At 42.7% G+C, this 22,148-nt stretch overlaps 1 protein-coding gene across 1 annotated transcript; it reads left to right on the forward strand.

Moving 5' to 3' along the window:
• Positions 1–1,498: 1,498 nt before the first annotated feature.
• On the forward strand, positions 1,499–18,366 carry wapla (WAPL cohesin release factor a). The gene is made up of 20 exons (XM_040139389.1): positions 1,499–1,791; positions 2,458–2,871; positions 3,064–3,778; positions 5,108–5,415; positions 5,577–5,707; positions 6,863–6,958; positions 7,587–7,748; positions 8,399–8,535; positions 9,556–9,667; positions 10,618–10,848; positions 11,483–11,594; positions 11,762–11,859; positions 12,132–12,208; positions 12,786–12,961; positions 13,302–13,417; positions 13,548–13,778; positions 14,196–14,397; positions 14,957–15,045; positions 15,152–15,247; positions 16,262–18,366. Exons 2-20 carry the CDS (start codon positions 2,484–2,486, stop codon positions 16,325–16,327), a joined length of 3,543 nt encoding a protein of 1,180 aa, XP_039995323.1. The 5' UTR covers positions 1,499–1,791; positions 2,458–2,483; the 3' UTR covers positions 16,328–18,366.
• The last annotated feature ends 3,782 nt before the right edge of the window (positions 18,367–22,148 follow it).

Genomic DNA, 22,148 nt, shown 5'->3' on the forward strand with positions numbered 1-22,148 from the left:
CGTTACTGTCGATATCATGGCATTACAGTAATATATAGAACAGCTGTGGGTGACATGTTTCAGCTGTGAACCCTTGGCATGTTTAAAAATATAGGGCTATATAGTAAGAGTAATTCTATTTTCTTTTGGTGAGATGGAGAAAAAACTAAACAAATACCATAAAAAAAACATTTCAGATGCCTCCCATGGGAAATTAGTACCCTTCTCTATCTGAACTGAGACAAGCCATTTTCACAAAGGTGCCCCCATTTCCCATCTTCGAGGACGCACATGCTTTGGAGGAGATGTTGTGATGGCGGTCTGGGCTGAGTAATGGTCATTTCAGTGTTGATACAGTTGGAACCACTTTGCCCTACAGACCCGGGCTGTTTATAACACACCATTAGTTTATTTGACACCATCTGGGCCCCAGACCAGTGCCAGTGTCGGTGATCTATATGTTTTCTGTTTCCAGCATGCTGCAGGTGTTTGGTCATTCAGTCCAGGGAGCACGCCACGATCAGACTTGGCTGTGCAGAATTAAATTCTTATTGATTGTATGAGATATATTTGATTTGATACATTTTATTGAGACCACAGCAGTAAAAGTATTCATAACTCAGAAAAATTGGCCCTGTGACTATTATACTTTTATATATAATATCATTAGATTATTATTACTCATGCATTAATCTGTAGGCTTGAGCAGTTGGTCAAGGTGGAGCTGCTTGTCTTTTCCAACCAACAGGCCAAACCTCAAAATTATTACAAAATAAATTAGAAAACCATTAAAATAATCAAAGGGAAAAGCAGCAAGTATTCAGATTTAAGAAGCTAGAACCAAAAAACAATAAACAATTAGCAGAATAGCAATACCAGTGCAAATTAATTTTCTGTCAATGGACTTACTGATCAATCATCAATCGCTTCAGCTCTACTTATATATACTGTTGGGTAGTTTATAAAAGGCATCACATTTTATTAGCTTATAAAATATTTTTTATGCAAAAATCTTAATTTTGTAAAGTAACCAGTGACTAAAGCTGTGAGATACATGCAGTGTAGTGAAAAGTACGATATTTCCCTCGGAAATGCAGTGGAGTAGCATGAAAAGAACATACTCGAGTAAAGTACAAGTAGTACAGTACTTGAGTAAATGTACTTACCGTGGTTACGTTCCCCCACTGTGTAGAGATGATCAGGTTTGCGATTCTTAAAACCATCTTGAGGAAATGTGAGTACAGTACTAGGTTTCGGGTGAAACTCATTTGTTTTTCAAGTTCACTAAACAAAGGAGAGTTTGCGAAAAACACTCGAAGCGGACGACGCAGGCAGTACCGCTTCTCTTTGGCACGTCTTCAAGTTTAAATTAACTAACGTGGTCCTCCAGCACCCCCTATGGTTTATTATGGCGTCAGGTTTGAACCAATCAGACTCACACTTGCTGGTGGATTCTCAAAGCACAAGAAAACATTACTGCCGCTGATTGGTCACCTCTCTTCTTGCAGCGCACTACATAGGGGTCTTGCCAGGGAACGAGGAGGGAGGGGATATTTTAATGGCCGTCAGTTGCACTACAAAATGCGAAATGTCCGGATTATCAACTATATTTAGACTCTATTAGCCACTTCTGCGTGTAGGCTACTTTTCTTTGGTGACCAGCATTGCTCGTGGGACATACTCGAGCTAGAGATGTATTTCTAGTGTTGTTTCTACTGCGTTGAACGGACTTTACCCGCTTGATTTGTGCGACAGGCCTAGCCGGCTGGCTAAAAAACAAGCGGACGGTTAGCTAGTCGCCGGAGCTGAAAGGTAACAGTGAGCGCTGCTATTCCTTTGTACTCAAGACGATTTCAAACCTTAATCTCTGCATTCAAATTGTACGTGTGAAATTACTAATATAATATTTAAAATGCAAGATTTCCGACATTTGATGCAGTCGGGTGTGAGATGTAAACAGGGGGCTAACGTTAGCGTAGTTTAGCAGTGCTGAAGCTAACGGCTAACTTTATGGTAACTTTACAAGCTTGAGCAGGCCTAGCTAGAGTTAACAGACGCAGGCGAGTTAACTCTCCTGTCAGTGTGACGTTAGGTTAAGTAGTTAAGTCCAAGTTTTACTAAAGTTAATCTGAGTCGCTCTAGCTTCCTGTCATATTGCGCATAGACGATGAATGATGTTATTTGAAAGCTACGCGGCTTGAGCTGGTCATGCTAACCAATAGTTGACACATTACTTAGACGCTAACGCCAGCTTAAGTAGCCCAATCTTACCAGTGTGATTGTTACAGCACACGGGTCATTTATTTGCTTGTTTTAAAAAGTGGTACAAACGTGCCGCTGTATGAGTAACGTTAATATTATATGTAACGTTAGTGTTAGACACATATTGGTTGAGCTGTGCGTTCACCTTCTTTAGTGGTATGTTAAATGTTGATTTTTTTTATTTTTTTATTTTTTTTTCTCTGCATCTTTTCACAGGGAATATGTAACATAAAATATCCGACATGACATCCAGATTCGGTAAAACATACAACCGCAAGGGAGGGGAGGCTAATTCGAAATTTGAAGAGGTCTTCTCCAATAAAAGGCCCACACTGACCACCAAATGGGGGGAGACCACCTACAAGGCTCAATTGGGAGCTAAAAGGCCTCTCTTAAAACCTGACGTTTCTGAGCTTACCAAGAGGCCCAGGCTTGAGGATAGTGACAGTGAAGAAGACCCATTTGGGTTTGACAGTGATGATGACTCCAAGACTGTGACCTCTCACAGCGTGTCCCAGCTGAAAGTCAATGAAGAGGACGTGACGAAGACAACGGCAGCGCAGGGCGGTGGGACAGCCACTGTTGTGACATGTGCACAAGGCTCTGCAAGCTCAACAGCCACATTCACAAGTAAGTAATCAATAAGTCAACTAGACTAGTTTATCTATGCCTTAAAGTCTGCCCCTGGTTGTCTTACAGATCATTTACTATTTGTAGTCTACCTGTCATTTCCTTATTTATCTCTAATAGTATCTACAATCCATTTAGTTGCATTGTAAGCTTTTTTATGTGACCATCTGTAATTTTCTTCTCCATTCATAGGCAAGCAAACATTTGAAGAGAATGTTGTTAAAAATAACCAGCCATGGTACAAAAGTACATCCGATAGCAACCAGAAACCTGCATGCGTGGCCTCTTTCTCAAACACAGTCCCCTCTGATGATCAGAATTTCACAGCGTCCCAAAAGCCCATCTATTCCTCTCCAAATATAGACACGTCCCTTAAACTGTCCACTGAAGCACCAGGTGGTAGCAGAGACTTCCAAACATCTTCCTCTTATGATGGACTGCCATCAGAAGAGATGAAGATCGCTGAGCTGGATCCTCCTACAGAGCCTCCACCAGAACCAGTGGACAACATTCCCCCATCCCCATTTACCCTAAGGGCCTCTAATTGCAAGAAATACCAGCGGCCCAACCGGCCTAACAAAACATCCTCTGAACCTGCTGAAAACAACGGCAACAAACCCACTGAAAAAGTGAGTGCCCAAGATAAACCCAACAGTGTCCTTTCTGCTAGTGCAAGTAGTAATGCTGCCAGTACTAAAACAGCAGCCAAGCCCGCAGGCAGGGGTGGTGGTAGGGTACGGGACTACACGGTTCTGCACCCTTCCTGTCTATCAGTGTGCAACGTCACCATCCAGGACTCAATGGAGCGGAGTTCTGATGATCTGGTCACCCCAGCTGCCCCCGCTGACCTTGGAGAGGCAGGCCAGATGAAGAAGAAATCAGATGCTCCACCACCCAAACCTACCAGGTAAGTCTTTTCTGTTTTCTGTGTGTCTTAACAGCCTGCATTATGGACATTACTAAAAAGTTTTCTTCAGAATCCTTCAAAAATAGCAATCGCCGTCGCGATGAATGAGAGGTACAAAAAAACAATCCAGACATTAATCCCAACATTTTTGTACAGTTTGATAAAATTGATATCAGTGATGTTTAAAGGTTTTCAGAAATGATGTGTGTTGTGTGCATCATTCAGGATTCTGCATGCATGAAGTATTCAGATTTCAGGCACCATGCGCGCACATGAATGAGCCAACAACATAATGGATATCAATTTTGTATATTACTTCACTGTGAGCTTATCCACACACACTTTATAACCGTGTGGTTTTTAACAACCTGTCTTGAACTTCACTGGAACCACCTTTAGGACTGAATCATATGAAATATAATTCGTTCAGATGCCAAGGAGAAAAATGCATATTGTATTATAGGTATAGGCCTCATTACAGATGTCTGAAAGGCAACGGTCTGTCTCTAGGGTTATGCTATCTTTGCAATTACAAAATGGACAGAAACGGGTAGTATTTTTCAAGTGGTATACTCATGTAATGTTGCAACACTTTTCTTCTGAAGAATTGTGATTTTTTACTTGGAGGTGTATACCTGCTGCTGAATTCTAAGTCATTGCTCGATAATAGTTTGAAAGTTGTATAATTTCTTAGTTTTTCTCAGTCAGGTCAGTTTGAAATATTATAGGAAATGAGTAGTCTTATGTACAGATTGGATAAATCACAGCAGGTGGAGCAAAATAGTAAAATGGGGCTTTGGTTTGTTGGATGAATTAAGTCCTATGACTAGAACCTAGGTCTAAAGCAGAACTCAGAATGGAAAAAGCTAGCACAAACGCGTACTCTATACATCTAGTTGGGTATATTATGTTTTTAAAGCATCGCATACGATGCCACGACACCCACCTGACTGAATTTCCTTGAATTATAATAAATAGAAGAGTATTGTCAATGTCAGATGCTCTTTAGGCCAGTTGTGTGGAGACACTGCCATTAGTGTATGTACACTTTGTGGTCTATTAAAGGTCCATTATGTTTTAGTTGGTTCCAAACATTAAATCATTTTGTCTTCTCTGGTTACTGTTGTGTGACTTTGAAAAATTCTTCTTTTCACTCCAAAAGTGAAAAGGCGCCGCCTTCTGAACCCTGTGTGGTTTTATTTGTTTAGCTTCAAAGCTCGCTTTTTGTTGTGCTTGTCCCCTTCCAGTTTCCCCCTCTTTCCCACAATCTAAGTAAAAAACAACAATACAAAACATGCAAAAACAAATCCTCTTACTGTATCTTTCTAGGTTCAGACCCACCCAGACAAAGACCAAGAAGACCAAGACTGAGACCAAGCTAGAGTTCTTTGGCTTTGAGGACAAAGAGGACCAGGAGGGCGAGGAGGGGTCAGAAGTTGGCATGGCAGGCAAGAGTAGCTACAAGATCAAGTACTTTGGATTCGATGACCTGAGTGAAAGTGACAGTGATGATGAGTGCTCTCAGACCAAAGAGAAGAAGGCCAAGAAGGCGGCTGCAGCCTTGGCTGCTCTGAGCTCCAGTGTGGACAGCCCTCATACCAGTGACTCTCAGGACAGCCAGGCCAGCAGCAATACAGGTGAGCTGGCCTTTACATTAAGGAGACAAAACCAGATTAGGTTATAGTGTGATTGATATTTGTAGCATTAACCAAGTTTTACTACATAAGATTTTAAAACGTTTTTTCCCAATGTGGTTAATGTTCAGTTCATTCACATAATGGTGCGGTCTCTCCAACAGATGCTTTTGACTTCTCTGATGACTCCAGTCCTGGTGCCACTGAGGTGCAGAAAGGACGCTCAGGGAAACAGACTGACAAATCCAAGGACATTGGCGGTGGACCCAAAAAGATCTTCAGTGGACCCAAAAAGGTATATTATCATGCCAGAAATTGTCTGAGTCTGCCTGCTTTCAGTCAAAAGTAATTTTTGTCCTTTATTATGCACCAGTTTCTTTGAGTTATTGCCCGTTAGACTTCTTGTTTTGTAATTACACAAACTAGGAAACTGAGCTTGCAGGAACCCTAAAATGAGTTTGCGATCAATATGAACAGGCCGGGGTGAGTTATCTAACATGATCTGATCACAGACTTCCTCCCAACCAGGATCTGACTCTGCTGGCTTTGAACAGGCATTTCTTTTAATGTTATTGATGTTTAAATGACAATTATGTAACCGAATACGCAGCTTGTCTAAAAATAGACTAAGATAATGTGAGAGAGCAGAGACAAATAGAGGAAGTAGGCGGGAAAGAAGTTCAACTGAAACCTACATTTATTTGTTTGTCATTGAATGGAATGTAATTCTGTGATTCAGCAGTAATGTGCGCTAGAACTACAGTTGCAAACTTGAGGCTCTGAATGGTGATGCCCAGGGATTAATCTGTTAAAGCAGTCTCACATGAATGGGGTAAATGTGTGTTCAGTTGCACGCACTGTACTGTCTTCCAATATTAAGGGGGATTTGAAGATTACCTTTTGGTCACACCCATATTTATCTGAATAACTCAGCTTTGATATGTGGTACTTTGTGTAACGCCCACATTAGCTCTGTTTATCTGCATCATGTTTTGCAGTGGCTTTGGGTTATTTGTGGTCTGTCTTCCTATATCTGTTTGTTTAGTATTTCTATCATCAACAAAACTCCAAACATGGTCTTTGCGATATATAACTGAGTCGCACAATGTGTCATTTTAAGGAAATGTTTTGTGCTGCTTGGGGACTGTTGTGCCCCACACTGAGGCTGCTGTTGTCTCAGTCTATCATCATTTTTGCAGTATGCAAGAGTTTTGTGTTCAGTCATAACAAAACAATATTTTAAGCTTTGTGCTAGACTATTTTATGGAGATCAACATGGGACTGTTTCGATAAAGTCTTTGTCCTGTAGGTGTCTGAAGATTTTTACTGTGATGATTGTTATCTATCAGTGAATGAATGAATGTACATGGAACACGCACCTCATATCAGGTGTTAGGGCATGTCTTTGTTTAGCCAACTAACAAATCCTTAAATTCTTGCTGTGTTCCAGTCGCCTGCTAAAGCTGTGTATAACGCTCGTCACTGGAACCAACCTGAGCCTGAAGAGATGCCTGCGCCTCCCCTTTCTCGATCTCAAACTGCTCCAGTAAGATATCACTGGCTTTGTGGTCATAGGTATTATGTTTAGCTATATTGTGTCTTTTAGCAAACTTATCAGAGGTGACCTTGTCATGAACTGAACTATCAGCTGGTGGAAAAAGCTGAATTTGTAATGTTGTAACATTTCAGACGTTGTTTGAAATGAATGCATTGATTTTGCACAAAGCAGGCGAGCGATATTACAGGGTATTATGTAAAGCGATTGCTATTAATTAGTACTCTTTATTTACAGAAGTCCCTATTCCCTACTGTCCACATTCCAGGATATTGTTTATTGGTCTCTTAGTAGTCAGCAGTTCTGTGTTAATTACTCTCATTAGTCTCTTTCTGTTCACATGGAGTTATTTTCCCAGACAAGTTAACCAGGGTTTACTTGTATGTTCTGTGTTGAATTCCCCCCATGGAAATAAATGTTTGTTTAGAGACAAGCTAGTCAGAGTCTTGAAAAGTTGTTGTTAACTATGCACTACCTCGTGTGACATCTGTTAACAACACTTATTAAAGACTTGTGTGCTTAACAGACTATTCAGCTGGGGTAAATCTCGCGGACATGTCATTAAACAGATTTTGTTGCTTTGGTATGAATCCCACTTCTCCGTCTCTTTCTTCCTCAGGCCGTTTTATCGAGCAGCAGCAAGGACAGCAACTCCCATAAAGATGATGGCTTATTCAAAGCCCCTCCACCTCCGCCCAAAGTCATTAAGTCAGAGACCATCCCCACACGACCCAACCAGGATATTATCACTGCACTCAAATGCAGAAAGGAGGATAAGGAGGTGAGTTTGGAGAACATGGAGGTGTTTTTACATGTCTGGTGAACAACAGAGCGGCGAGGAAGCACTCTAACTCTAGTTAAATGTTTATGTGTCTTCAGCTCATTTAATGCAGGTTATAAAGTAAAGGCATAACATTCATTTGAAACAATGGTCTCAAGCTTAACACTGTTTATTTGAAGCCCAGCGTGGGTTTAAGGTTGCAGTGTGGACTGTTGCTGTTAATTTAAACTCCCCTACAGCTTGTGTCATTTACAGATGGGCTTTCTGGCCCCAGATCAGTCTGTTAGCCACAGATCCCCTGAGGTAAAATGGTTGCAGCTAAGCTGTCACTGCACACTGGTGTTGTCCTAAGCTGAGGTCCTCCCTCTTGTGTCATGCTGAGTGCACACACAGCATGACTGTTGATATTGGTAAACATATGGAGACAACTGCTGATCCGGCCCTAACACAGCCACACGCTGAGCAGATTGATTGATTGGGGTATTAACAGTCAGCTATTGTTGTTAATGGAACCAGTAGAGAGGAATTTAACAATGAGAGCATTTCTCTCATTGTGCTTATGTATGTGTGTTTGTGGGAGTCGATTATATCTCTGGAGAAATGCACTGCTTCCCAATTAGCTGTAATTAACCCCATTCCCCTTCCACCAGCTGTACACGGTGGTGCAGCATGTGAAGCACTTCAATGATGTGGTGGAGTTCGGAGAGAATCAAGAGTTCACAGATGACTTTGAGTACCTGGAGACAGGGCTGAAGAGCAGTCAGCCACTCAACACAAGATGCCTTAGGTAAGTGAAAAAAGACATTAAGCGCTGACTTCTTTATGGCGTTCTACACGGGGCACTTAGATGTTATAACTCTGCTCTGACATAGATTTTTTTTTTTTTTCTAATGGCACGTTGTTGGTACTGATTTCTATGAGTATGAAGTACCTCGCTAAATTGATTGAATGGTACAAGTGCCTGTCGCTTAACAATTGTTCAAGTCAGCAAGTAATGGTCTGTTTATAAAGGGATTGGAAGAACATCTGCTTTAGTTGTTCAAAGCTTTATAATTTGTGCAAAAGTCCTTAAAGTAAACAAAACAACAATGATTACTATACAATCAGAGCCACAAGACGTAGCATATCAAAGTGAATATGATTAGTAAAATAATTTTTTTTTCAGTCTTAACAAGCAGTAGTGAAGTGTGAGAAGAGTGACACTTTTTCATGAAGATTCCTCTCTCTTCTTTTATTCTTGTTTCAATTTTATTATTGATTTGTTTGCCTGTATTTTCCTTCAAAATAAATACCAATAATTAAGGATTTTATTTTTTTTTAATCAAAATTTTAAAAAATATGAGGCACTATTAAAATAAAAATAAACGAGACACTGTTTGTGTACCTATATTTTGCCCTCCTCTCTGGTCTTTTTATATGTCTTGCTTTTAGTTCCACAGTCCGTTGGGACAATATGGCAAGATGAAATGTGTTTTTCTGTGGTATGATAAAGCATACAGCCATTCTGTTGTGAAAATGGAATTTACTCAGGAAAGAAAAAGCTTTAGAAAAAGCTGCAGGGAGTCCAGCCTCCTTCACGATGTTTTTCAGTCTTTAGACATGCAGAGAGAACAGGGTGAAAAGACAGAGCAGAAATACATGTTGGCGATGGGAATTACAAATGGTGATAGGGATTTGGAAGTAGGCTGTTCCACATTCTGTCTCATTCATCTTAGTTTTTAGCACAAGACTGATAAATATTTGACCCGACAAATCTGTAATCCTTCCTTTTCTTTCTCTCGCTCTCTCTCTCTCTCACCTGCTCCAGTATAATCAGCCTGGCCACAAGGTGTGCCATGCCGAGTTTCAGGATGCACCTGCGGGCCAGGGGGAAAGTGGCACAGGTCTTCAAAATGCTTAGTGATGCACCGCAGCACCCGGTCAGTCAAACTCTTTTGTCACCTGTTTTTCCAGTTTTACTTTCTCATCTCCCTCAAAAACATTGGGATGGTAATATGTTTACCACTTTTCAATGATTACTGCTTTTGTTGTTACTTTATGATTAATGGAAATTCATTCCCTTAAGGTTCAGTTCCAAAGTCTTGAATCAGGGAGTTTGAGCCATCAGCCTAAGCTGGTATGCTTGAATAATGAATGACCCAAAAGTAAAAAAAAACTGACTGACTCATGTGATTTGACTAGTACCGATAGTTATTTCAGCAATTAATCCTCAGTATGTTTATCAATACATTTCTTGATTTTAATTTTGTTTTACAATTTTACAAACACTTAAGTCATCGCTTAAAATACACACTTAAAAACTTAAATGTACTGTTCATGGTATATATTTGTGTGTGTGTGTGTGTGTGTGTGTGTGTGTGTGTGTGTGTGTGTGTGTGTGTGTGTGTGTGTGTGTGTGTGTGTGTGTGTGTGTGTGTGTGTGTGTGTGTGTGTGTGTGTGTGTACATGTATAGAGAGACAGAGAGATGATATGTTTAAGTAGCTGAATCAACACCTCTTGATTTCCTAAAGAAGGGGATGTTTTATATCTACATGTCTGCAGTTTTTTAAAAGTCACGATTTCTTTTAATTAATGAATTCAGGTTAAAGCCTTGAGGTTTCAGTCATCCTATAAGTATAACCTTTTTGTTTGGGTGCAGTATTTCAAGTATTTTGAACATTTCGTGGTTTAACATTCATGTACTGTACTGTTTGTTGCCCTCCAAGCTAATTTTCTTAACTTAGAGAATTCGCCAGTAATAGTGGACATACATTCGGATTTTTCCCAGTCGTCCAGGGTTGTCAAACCGTTGATCACCTTTGATTATCTTGTCTCATCTCTGTCTGCTCTACACCACTTTGTTAAAACCGGTCTCTATTGTTCTACCAGAACCTTGCTCTGTGCACAGCTGCCCTGATGTATATTCTGAGTCGGGATCGTCTTAACATGGATCTGGACAGGGCATGTCTGGAGCTAATGATCAAGCTGCTGGAGCTGGACCAGGACTACTCGGCCCACCAGGATCAGCTCACCGCGAAGGAGGTTGCAAAGGTCAAGGAGAAGATCAGGAAGCTGTGTGAGACCGTGCACAATAAACATCTCGACCTGGAAAACATCACGGTGCGTTGTCTTTGAGTAATATAATGATCATTACAAAAAGGCTTCTACTCAGGATGTACCTTAGTTTAAATAAGTAATCACCTTCTCTGTTTTTTTTTTGTTTTTTGGTTCTTCCCCCCCTAATTGTTTTTTTTTTTTTAAAAGAGCAAAATTCAGTGAATACTTAAAGAACTTCATTGGAAATATTTTAAGTAAAAGCCTGATCTGACAAAAACTCAGCATAAAAGTTTGAATTCCCCTCATGCATATTGCAGTGATTGTGATCCTTGAACATCAAAGTTTTACTTTGAGCCAAGAAAGGCATTAGTTTCTTTGCATGCCCTTGTTATGTTGTAGTGATGGCACTATTCACATTTGGTGCTTTAATATTCCTTATCAGCCATCTAAAGTGATTAGGAGAATTAAATTATATTTTAAGTGTAGACTATAATTATCAAATAATCAATCTGTAGTACAGGACTCCAGGGCAATACTAGCAGTTAATTATCAAAATGTGCTGATGTCCTTATTCGTGTTAGATTACAGGTTTCCCTGGGGCTAAAAGTGTATAGCCAAATACAGAAGTGTATGCACATTTGAAGAGATACTGTAAAGAGAGTGCAGATTTTACCTGTCGTCTTTTTTTCTGTTGTAGACGGGCCACCTTGCCATGGAGACATTGCTCTCTCTAACCTCCAAGAGAGCCGGGGATTGGTTCAAAGAAGAACTGCGGCTACTGGGAGGTTTAGACCATATTGTAGACAAAGGTGGGTGTGTGATACGCTACCGTACTTATGTTAAGGTTGGCAGTTCACAAGTCTCTGTACTAGTGTATATGTGCAAACATCTGTTTTTCCCAAAATCAAGTGTCACAGCTGTTGACTTTCAAGCATGTGTAATAGTCATGTGCCTTTCGTGTGTTGTGTTGCCACAGTGAAAGAATGTGTGCAGAACCTGAGCCAAGAGGATGACAAGGAGAACCTTGTAGCGTCTTTATGGGGGGCAGAGAGGTGTCTGAGAGTGCTTGAAAGTGTAAGTACTGCTCTGTCAAATTGGGTTCTCTCTTTCATCAAAGTCATACAAGACTCAAGGACATAAGTATTTGAGTACTGAGAGCTGTGAATTGGCTGGTAACTTTATTGTTACCTGATGAAAGGCTGTGTTTTAAAATGCGGAAGGTCTCTTATCAAATATATCACTAAAAATGTCAATGGTCAAAAGTCTGAACAAAACACTCCTTTTCAAGCCTTTCAGTGTACTTTTCCTTCAATTGATTTTACTTCTCTTTCATCTTCTGCCAACAGGTGACAGTGCAGAACCCAGAAAACCAGGGTTACTTGATTGCCTACAAAGACTCGCAACTCATTGTCTCCTCTGCCAGGTGAGCACCGGATACGTCTTGGAGCTGTTATTGACCGGACATGGACACATACTGAGGCACTGACTATTATGGTTCATTTAGTTTACCTTTGTACTTTGTGCTACAGCATTGTACCCATCATATTCAACAATGCCCTCGGGGGTGTTATGGGTCATTTACAATTGGTTAGATGTCTGTTCATTAAAACATCATCACCTTATTGAAGCAAAGGACTAATTAGTGTAGCATAGACTGTAGGTAAAAGAAAATCACATCATTGTAATGGTTAGCATAGGAGCCTGTACAGATTTCCAAGCTGTGTTAATGGGAATTTTAGGCAAAATTGGATCTTGTCTTTTAACCACTGATTGCTTGGTTTGATGGTTTGTATTGTTTGACACACAGTAACGGTCAGAATCATGCCATAGAAAATTAATCTATGTTGTGTCTTTTTGAATCTCCTTGCTCTTCATCTCTGTTAATGTCTCTCCCTCCTCTCTCCTTCACCCATGTGCTCGTCTTCTTGAAAATGTCCCTCACTTCTGCCCTTTTACTCTGCTTTTTACCTCCTCTCACCAATTTTCCTTACTTTCCTCAGAGCTTTGCGGTACTGTGAGGATATGATCCAGCGGTACAGCAGGGCATTAAACAACAGCTCCCTGTCTTCGTCGGTTGTAACGCTGCCCCACTGCAGCTTCAGTAACGTGGGCAAGGCGGTGGAGGACTGTATGAGGGCTGTGATAGGAGTGCTGCTCAACCTTACCCATGACAATGGTATTCTCATTTAAAACCTTTACGTTTTTTGAATTTGCTTTTATTTTGCTTTTGTTCAGTGTGTGTTGGTTTTATCTGTAATTTTTGGATACTAAGAGCCACTTGATAATTCAGTATTATGGCTTAGTGTTTATCTGATGTAATGCATGACCATGATTGCATTGTACCATTATTGGAATATATTCTTATTAATATCACCATACAGGCTTCAACCATATCACTCAGACCTAGTTGGTATACCCATAGATCTCACCATGAAATATAATATTCAGGTGCTTAGCGGGGAATTATGACGTCTAATAGCAGCGGAGGATAATAATGATGTTATTTTTGTCGGCAGAGTGGGGAAGCACTAAGACAGGTGAGCAGGAACAGTTAATAGTAACTGCTCTGAATTGCGTCCTGCGAGTCCCACGCTACATCCCCCAGGAGCAGCGCTTTGATGTGCGAGTACTGGTAAGGCACTCATGAACAAAACAAAACAACACCTCATAATTGTTGAAAATATATTCAGCCAAAATGTGTTAGCTTTTATTATATCTGCGCCTGCATGTACCTTATTTGTGTATTCTGTTTCGTATGCTAGGGCCTGGGTCTACTAATTAACCTTGTGGAGTACAGCTCCAGAAACCGCCACTGTCTGGTGGACATGGAGTACAGTGTCGACGAGACCTGTCTTGAAGACAGCCTGATGCAGCCTGCTGACCCAACACAATCAGAGACAGTGGCAGAGTTGGCACCACCAGGCACAGCTGAGACTCTGGGAGATGAGGCTGACAAGTCCAAACCCTCCGGTGCTCTAGCTGCACTTGTAAAGGTAAGAATTGTGCAAAGACTCATTAATAAATATTTCAGCAGTTATTGTAGGTTTTTTTTTTTTTTTTTTTTTCTTCTTTCTCTCCTCTTGGCTACATGAAAGTTTTTAATGATTTCTTTTGAAGTAAGGATGGGAGCAGAAACATCAAGTGATGAGCAGTTGTGAGGAAAAATCCGTGTATTGTATGATCTGGCAACCCGGTGTTTCACCTGCTTTTGTCAGGAAAGATAGTTCAGATGTCACTATCATCATTTCAAATTTCCTCTCAGCGCATACAACCTTAGTTGCTCCCTTCAGTGCTTTTGAAGTAAATGTCTAAAGTTGTGTAAACTAGTAATTAGCAAGTGTGAATTGACGCACCCTCTGTTTCAGTTTGTGTTTGGAATTGACATGCGTTTATTTCTCTCTAAACCTTAGCTCTTCCTGGAGAGGGAGCGCGCAGCCATCCTGGCCGAGGCCAAGACCGACGACCTCATCAGTGAAGCGCCCAAGCCGGCTCTGGACCAAAGCGGAGAGTGGCAAGAGACGTCGGGAGAAATCCAGTGGGTGGCAGCCGAAAACAACGACAGCCAAACCGAGAAGAAAGAGGAGGAAGATGAAGAGTTGGACCTAAATAAAGGTAAGCATTTGTGTATGTCTGAGGTTTATCTGCATTATCATATTTTGGTGATTTAAATCGGCCGTAAAAGTCAATTGGCCATAGATTCAGCCAATCGTTGACAGCTTACTGTATGTTTGTCCTGTTTGCCCAACCTTACAACTAATATAGTGTCATTATCATTATATACCAGTGATACAATTATGAATTCACAGTAAAACAGCTCATGTACTGCGTAGCCAGGCCGGTCAGATAGTTGAGTTGTGCATTACGAAATGCAAACCTCGTTTTTTTTGTTTTGTTTTGTATTGTTTTTTTTTGATTGTTCCTTTTGAATGAACAATTAGGACTTAGTGCCACTTGGAGCAACCTTCTCTGAATGTTTTAGCCACAGTACAGACTGTTCAGTAATGGACCAGTGAATTACAGCTATAAACTCCTTCTCACAGGGATGTTTCCAGCCAAAATTTTTATCCGTCCAGCATGTCCCACAATGTGTTTGAAACCCTCCTCTCCAAATGAAGCAGTGCATGTAACCGTAATGGTTAATCTTTTTCTTTCTCCCCCGTTTTTGCTGTAGCTCTGCAGCATGCAGGCAAGCATATGGAGGACAGCATTGTTGCCTCCTACACCGCTCTGCTGTTGGGCTGTCTCTGCCAGGGCAGCCAGGTGAGAATATCAGACACACACACACACACATGCAAAATATGACTGGAGCTTGTTTCATACTCATAAATATTTGTGTCGTTACTCACGCACTTTCTTTCCCTCTCAGATAAATGTGACTACTGTGAGAAAGCATCTACCTAAAGGGGATTTCTCCATCATGACAGAAATGCTGAAGAAATTCTTGAGTTTCATGAACCTCACTGTGAGTATGACTGTCAGAACAGTACTTCTGCCATCAGTGCTGACTGCTGACACTGCTGAGATTAATTCTGTGGTAACTACAGACATGCAGAAACATGCTGAATATTAGAAATACACAGTAGCAATAAATCAAATTGATTTTCCCGCAAAGATAAGCCATGAAACGTATTTTTTGTAAACACCTAAATATGTTGATGCGATCCTTAGCTCAAGGCGAATTATATTGAAGTTACAAAAAGCCATTTAATTAGACCCAGTGAGCCCATTTTTGTGCAGTGGCGTGGCTTGGATCAAATAAACATTTTTGACGACCGGGGATTCTGTACGCCGCTGCATTTTCCCTTTAACTTGAGAAAATTGCAGCTTTTACACTCTGTCCGCCCCTTCATTCAGCTCCTTTCTGAGAAAATACAAGAATATGGATGAAAAAGAAAGCTATTAATTTTGTGTATCTCATTAACAAAGAGATTGAGGAATGCATAATGTCTGAAATGGCTGTATAGCCAATATATATCACCAATATATGAAAAGGCTCTTTGGTTTTCGCTCATCTAAAGTGTCTCTCAGTAATTTCTTACCTCGGAAATCACTTGCAATGCATTTACTGGCACTTAACTCTCATAAAATGAAGTGGCAATAATGCCCCTTTTTATAATAAGAAATATGATCAATACATTGTTATAAATTAAATATGATTCTTGTGTGTCCAAGCGGCACAACTGTCACAAAAAAGAGTGATATGTAGGGTAATTTAGAAAATAATTCAAGCATTAATATTAAAACGAACAGCTACACGGTTACAGATGTGTGCATTTTGCAGCAGCTTTGAATGTGACTCATCCTGTCAGAGCTGGAGATGTGAACCATCTGTTTCATAGATACTGCTTTTTCAAGTGAACAGAAGCTCAAACATCCTCCAAATCCTCACTGTCTGCGCCTCAAGACCTCACAAGTACAATGGCACATGTCGGCATTCTCTCACTCCTGTTTTTTGGTTTTCTTATTCTCCACACAGTGTGCAATGGGCTCCACAGGACAAAAGTCCATCTCACGGGTCATCGACTACCTGGAGCACTGTTAACAGACAGCCAGACAGCGGACTCACACTCTGACTGCACATTAAAGGGATCCCAGGATGTTCTGTTACCCCCCCCCCCCGTACCTGACAGGAGCAACAGGGGGGGTCGTGGGAATCTTAGCAACATTCCCTTGACTTCACCTGATCACCCAGTGCTGTGATCACTCTGAGTTTTCACCGATAAAGGCATACTCTGATGTGCATTTAAACACACACATACAAAAGTTCCCCGCCCTCTCTGGAGCACAGCCTGAACCAAAGCCCTGCTAGCTGACAGACGTGCAGATTCCTTCAGTTCCACTCTACCAATGTCGCAGTTAGAGTCAGGTAAACTTGAAAGGTTCAAGATTCCTCCTCAGGTAACTGGGAATCAGGCAGAGGCTAGGCTAAATCTGGCAAGTTTCTAAATACTCTGTGGAATGTCACATATATAAAGATGGACCCAAAGCAGACCTCTTCTTGAAACGTCCCAAAAGGTTTGACAGCAACAGGCCACTAAGGTGGAGTCCCCTGCCCGCTGTCAGGTCTTGATTCCTGGTCACTTAGCTGGAGTATGAACCTCTGAATCAAATTTTATGGATCATTACATTTTAATCTTTGCTTATCCATGTCAAAGCCGAGGGTGAAATCATTGATTAGCATGAAAAACAATCATGTTCATGGATGTTAGAATGACGTCTCTGTTTGTAAACTTGTGTGGAATGATTTTGAATGCATACATCCATTTACCTACTTGTTTGCTGTTGGCTTGAATGTTTAAGGGAAAGAGTATTTTTAAGCTTTGATTTTTATGTTCTCATTGTGCCCGTTAATTTTGTAAACTGTGCGAGTTAGCAAGTCAGATAGGTGTTCTCTGATATGTTTTTAAAACTTTCTTTTTGCTTGAGGGCATTTTTTTTCCCCCCACTCTAATTATGAATTACTTTTAAAGAGATCAGGACTGCGTGACATGCCGACTTTGATAGGATGTTCTTTATTTGGCTGATAATGGCACTTGGAAATTACAGGCTATTATGAATTTTTGATTTCCTTTTCACCCATTATCAATTTGGTCATATTTTTAGTTTGTTTAGATTATTTAAATTTCATTTAATTCAACAGTATGTAATTACAGTATGCATTTAACCTCACAAGTATAACAGATGTGATGAATTACTCAAAAAAATTTGATGGTTGTGCTTCCTTTTTGAATTTGTAATGAACTTTAATTTTTTTTTTTTTTTAAATTGTATTTAATTTAATGCTTTCTCCTCCCTTGTTAATGCAAATATCTTTACCTCGTGAGATGCCATTAGTGTCTAAAGTTTCAATTCATGTTTCATTATAATGTACTCCATGTGACACAGCTCAGTGGTTGGACATAGTACATGTATAATGACAGATTTAATTTAAACATGGTTTTGGCTTTACACCACAGTGCTGCATTTAATAAAATAGGACAAGTCATTTTTAGGCTCATGTTAATTGACATGGGGAATTTCCTGATGGTCTCCTGTTTCTGTATGTCCAGCCACATGTAGCTTAATGTTTTTACTCTCATTGTACACGTTGTATCATTGTGTGTCTGCATTAGACAACATTCATTAAGCTCCCATTTTATTTATTCTTTTGTGGTGTCATTTTACGTCTGATGATGCACCTGAACCTTCGAAAACGCCTCCGTCTTGTACTGCTCACATGTACGATCACTGATTTGAATGACAGCCATACCTGTATAAGCAGATTAGGTTTATCTGGTTTGTAGGGCTGCAGTGAACATAACTGCAACTGTTTACTGTTTATTACTTTGCAAATTTTGGTCTGAATGTAAATACTCCTGTACATAGCGGTTAATGGACATTTAAAATGCTTAGACTACTTTTTTCCCTGAAGCTGATATTTTTATTTTATACAATATTTCTGAGTTGTCATTTGGAAAAACAAAAATCGCAGGAAGAGAAAAAAAAAATAGTTTGTACCATTTCAAGGACATTGTCTTTGGTTACATGTAAATAGTTGTATCTCAAAATGGAAAAAAAAAAAAAGTTGCTACTTTCAGTATACTCCCCATGTCTTTTCTTCCTTGAATTGTCTGAACAACCTGGAATGCTCGCTTTCATTTCCAGACTTTCAGGATGAAGTTTTACATGCATTCGGAGCTACTGGAGGTGAAAGCTACCAAACGAAGTGATGCTTAGTTTCCTTTTGGTATTCAAGGGTGTCGCAGCCGCTGAATGCTCAACTTTGTATTCCACCTTGTCTCTGCTCGAAACCCTACAAGGCTACAAGTGAAAGCTTCGTGTGTGTGTATGTAAAAAGGTGTTTTTTTTGTTTTTGTTTTTTTCTTTTCTCTTTTCTCCTCGTCCCTGACAAACTCGCTGGGATGGAGTGAGAGTCCAAAGCATGGTCGGTATACTTAACAGCACTCAGCAGTGACAGTTTGTGGACGTGGCCACTCAGCTTGACTGACTGCTGCATAATGGAAACAAAAGATTCCTGTTGCAGTTGCTTTCCCGAGAGTCGAGCTTACAAATAGCTCAGGGAGGCTGAGGAATGTAGTGGAAATACTATCCGGTAACACCGATTCCATGCAGGCGACAGCGGTGTCAAGTCAACTATGATTACAACGAGCGGGGACAGATTGCAGGCTTTAAATCTGGAACCTCAGGAATTTACGAGACGGGGCAAGACGTTTGGTAAACAGTGCACAAATAGCATTTTATTATGCTGCTGTGTCTTCGCTGCCCAACATACAAATACACGACTAGACTCGGGTGGTCGTTCAGATTTCAATTCCACAGAGCAGGAATCTTGCGGGAGGACGACGGGCACCTTTGCCTGCCCCCCCCCCCCCCCAAATGTATTATACGTGCCAGTCCTTCAGCTGTAGGCAGAGAGATCATTCCCCCTGTGATGATCAGTGGCAGGGAAGTAGATGAGAGTAAACACAAGGAGGGGGAAAAGGCAGCGTTTCCATAGGTTAACGGGATGGATGGGATGTCCTCCACTGAGAGCCCAGTGCGAGGGAGGGCGGAGGGGGACGACTGAGGGCGAGACAGCTGCGGAGCACGGGGGATTAACGTGTCCCGCCTGTCAATCAAAAGCCTCCGTGAAGCTGCACAGCCGGAGGGGGAAGCACTACAACTGGATTTTACAGCTTGCCCGTCTCGCTCTCTCCCTCTCCGGCCACATTTACCCCCCCGGCTCCACTCGTGTGTCCTGTCAGTCTCACCTCTCCCCTGCGCACACGCGGTCTTCAGGTCTTCTCTGATCTTGCTCATTCTGAGATTAACTCCCGGCAAAAACGATCCTTGCAAACACCCTCCATTTGGTGTTTTATCGCACGCGCTTGCTTTGCCGCGAATGGGAAGATTGAATGGGTGATTAGTTTGCGGGGGGGGGCAAATGTCGTTTTGTTTTGTCGTCTTATCTCCCCCGCTGTTTCCTCTGAGGGCACAAATGGCGCCAGGCCTCAATGCCACCAGGCGGTGTGAGCACCCAAGACTCTGACCGCAGTGCGCGTGTGGCTGAGGTGAACACACACACACACACACACCTTCTCATCAGTGGTGTTGCCTACTGATTTCCCCTCCAGCCGTAAGAACTCTGCTGTCTCCACAGAGATAGACGCCCTCGTCTCGCTGATGCAGTCGCTCGCACGCACGCACGGCCACGCACGCACGGCCCCGGAGAGCGGTGAAACACTTATGGAGAGGCTCAACGGTTTCTGTGCTCACCATCAGCAGCCCGCACTCAGTAAGTACGAGTCGAGCTGTCACATGCTGGAACCCAATTACACCGCCTGTGCACCAACACACGAAACACGGACGGGAGCGCGCAGGCACCATCCATCTCTCAGATCTGCGAGCTCCGAAAGCTCTGGGCCCACATCCACGTGGGTGAAGATTCAAAAGAAAAAATACTCCTGTAATCTGGCTTTTCGCTTTCAGAATTTTTTTTTATTATTCACAACGCAGCATTTATAACGCGTGTTAACCGATATGGTTCTTCACACACACACACACACACACACATTCTCTCAGCCTGCCTCTGTTCAAAGATAAACTGAAACACTGTGTCTTAAATAGCACCGGAAGAAGTGTTCAGATCTGTTAAGTAATAGCAGCAATACCACAATGTAAAAAAAAAAAAATCCTTTGTAACTACAAGCCCTTCATTCAAAGTTTTTAGCCGCAAAGAAGTACCGTCAGCAAAAAGTAAATCAAGTACAAACTATTTTTTTTTTTTCATGTAAACAAATCCCATAAAAGCAACAGCGTGTTGGTCGGGTCGTCCAGACCCCCCCCCCCCGGTCTGTCTGCTGGTGGACGGGGAAAGATTCCTGTCCCGACGACTCGTGGGGGGCCACCTCGCAGGACAACTCGGGACGGTCGCGTGACTGCGGGGCTGGTCACGTGAGACCGGAAAATGGGGTGCAGTGACAATATAACGCTGCGTCGGTACAGGACTGGTTGAGATTGGCGTCACGCTGCCGGCCGGGCTGGGGGACTTTGCCGGCGGCCCCACACGGCCGGGCGGCGACAGGGCCGGCGCGCACCGCATCGCGTACAAGCTTTGGGTTGTTTTATTCTCACTACAGAGGCTTCATCCAAACGTTTCGTCCACCGGTGCTGCCCTGTTCCGCTGCCCACGGCGCTCCGCGCCCCGAGCGGACGCTCTCGCTGGCGTCTCGCTCACTCGCACGTTTTGCGGGCAGACGCGCGGTTAGCCCCGGCACGTGGAAAAAAAACGCGCAGCCCTGCAAACGCCCGAGCGCTTTCGGTGGGCACTCGTACGCGCAGACGCGCGGCCGCAAATACCTTCTCATCCAAACGACACAGAGCCAGCGCACACGCCCCTCTCCGCTCCCACATGGGCAGGTAGCTCCTCTTGTGTAGTCTCGCCCCCTCAAAACACCGAGTCGCAGGGGCAGAAGGACCCACCAGCCCATCTGTGTGCCCGGGCGTGCGTGACCTGCATTCGAACAGATGCGCTTTGTCCGGGGGGGGGGGCGAGCCAGATGAGGAGCAGAGCGGAGCGGCAGGGTCGCTACCCCGCACACTGCCTCTGCCGTTTGCTATTCCCCGCCTCCAGCCTCTGTCTGCCGCCTCTCCGTCTGTGGCGGCAGGGCGAGGGGCCCGATGAGTGTCGTGCGGGGTCGGCGGGATGTTGTTTGTACGCGGGTCGCTTATGTCTGTCCATCTGTCTGTGTGTGTGTGTGTGTGTGTGTGTGTGTGCGTGTGGGCGTGTGGGCGTGCGCGCCTGTGTGCCTGCGTGTGTGTAAAGGAGACAGGAGCTCGTTCACTTTGAGACAGATACCTACTGCAAGGTCCCTCCGTTGGTCCCTTCGTAAACTCCCATGCCGCAGACATTTGTGTGGAAATTCCCAGAACCGAAACCCGAACCCCCTCAGCGCGCTCATTCACAAAACAGCTGGGCAGACGGATGCTAATCCGACTCCGACTCTCTGAAAGGAATTTTCCCTTCTTTTTACACGACCGACTGCGAGGCCGCCGGCTGCGGGGCGAGGCCGAGTGTGTGGGCTGGGCCGGGCCGGAAAGAGCGTTGCGGGGAGCCCCGGGACACTCGCTTGCTCACGCTGCCCGTGAATGTGTGTCGACCCTGGGATCACACGATCAGGCGAGGAGATAGAGATAAAAAAAAAAAAATGTGTCCAGCAGAAGAAACGTATTAAAGGCGACGAGCGTGGCACGTAAAGCTCCCTCCTGCCGTAAACACTGTCCCGTACTGCTAAGAGTGGAGCCAGTCCAGGTTACTGAATCCATGCAGGATGTTAGCGCACAGTCATTGCCTGTACTTGATATTTTTGGGCACGTAGCCTTTG

Source organism: Xiphias gladius, chromosome 11 (genome assembly GCF_016859285.1).
Source record: "Xiphias gladius isolate SHS-SW01 ecotype Sanya breed wild chromosome 11, ASM1685928v1, whole genome shotgun sequence".
NCBI lineage: Eukaryota > Metazoa > Chordata > Actinopteri > Istiophoriformes > Xiphiidae > Xiphias > Xiphias gladius.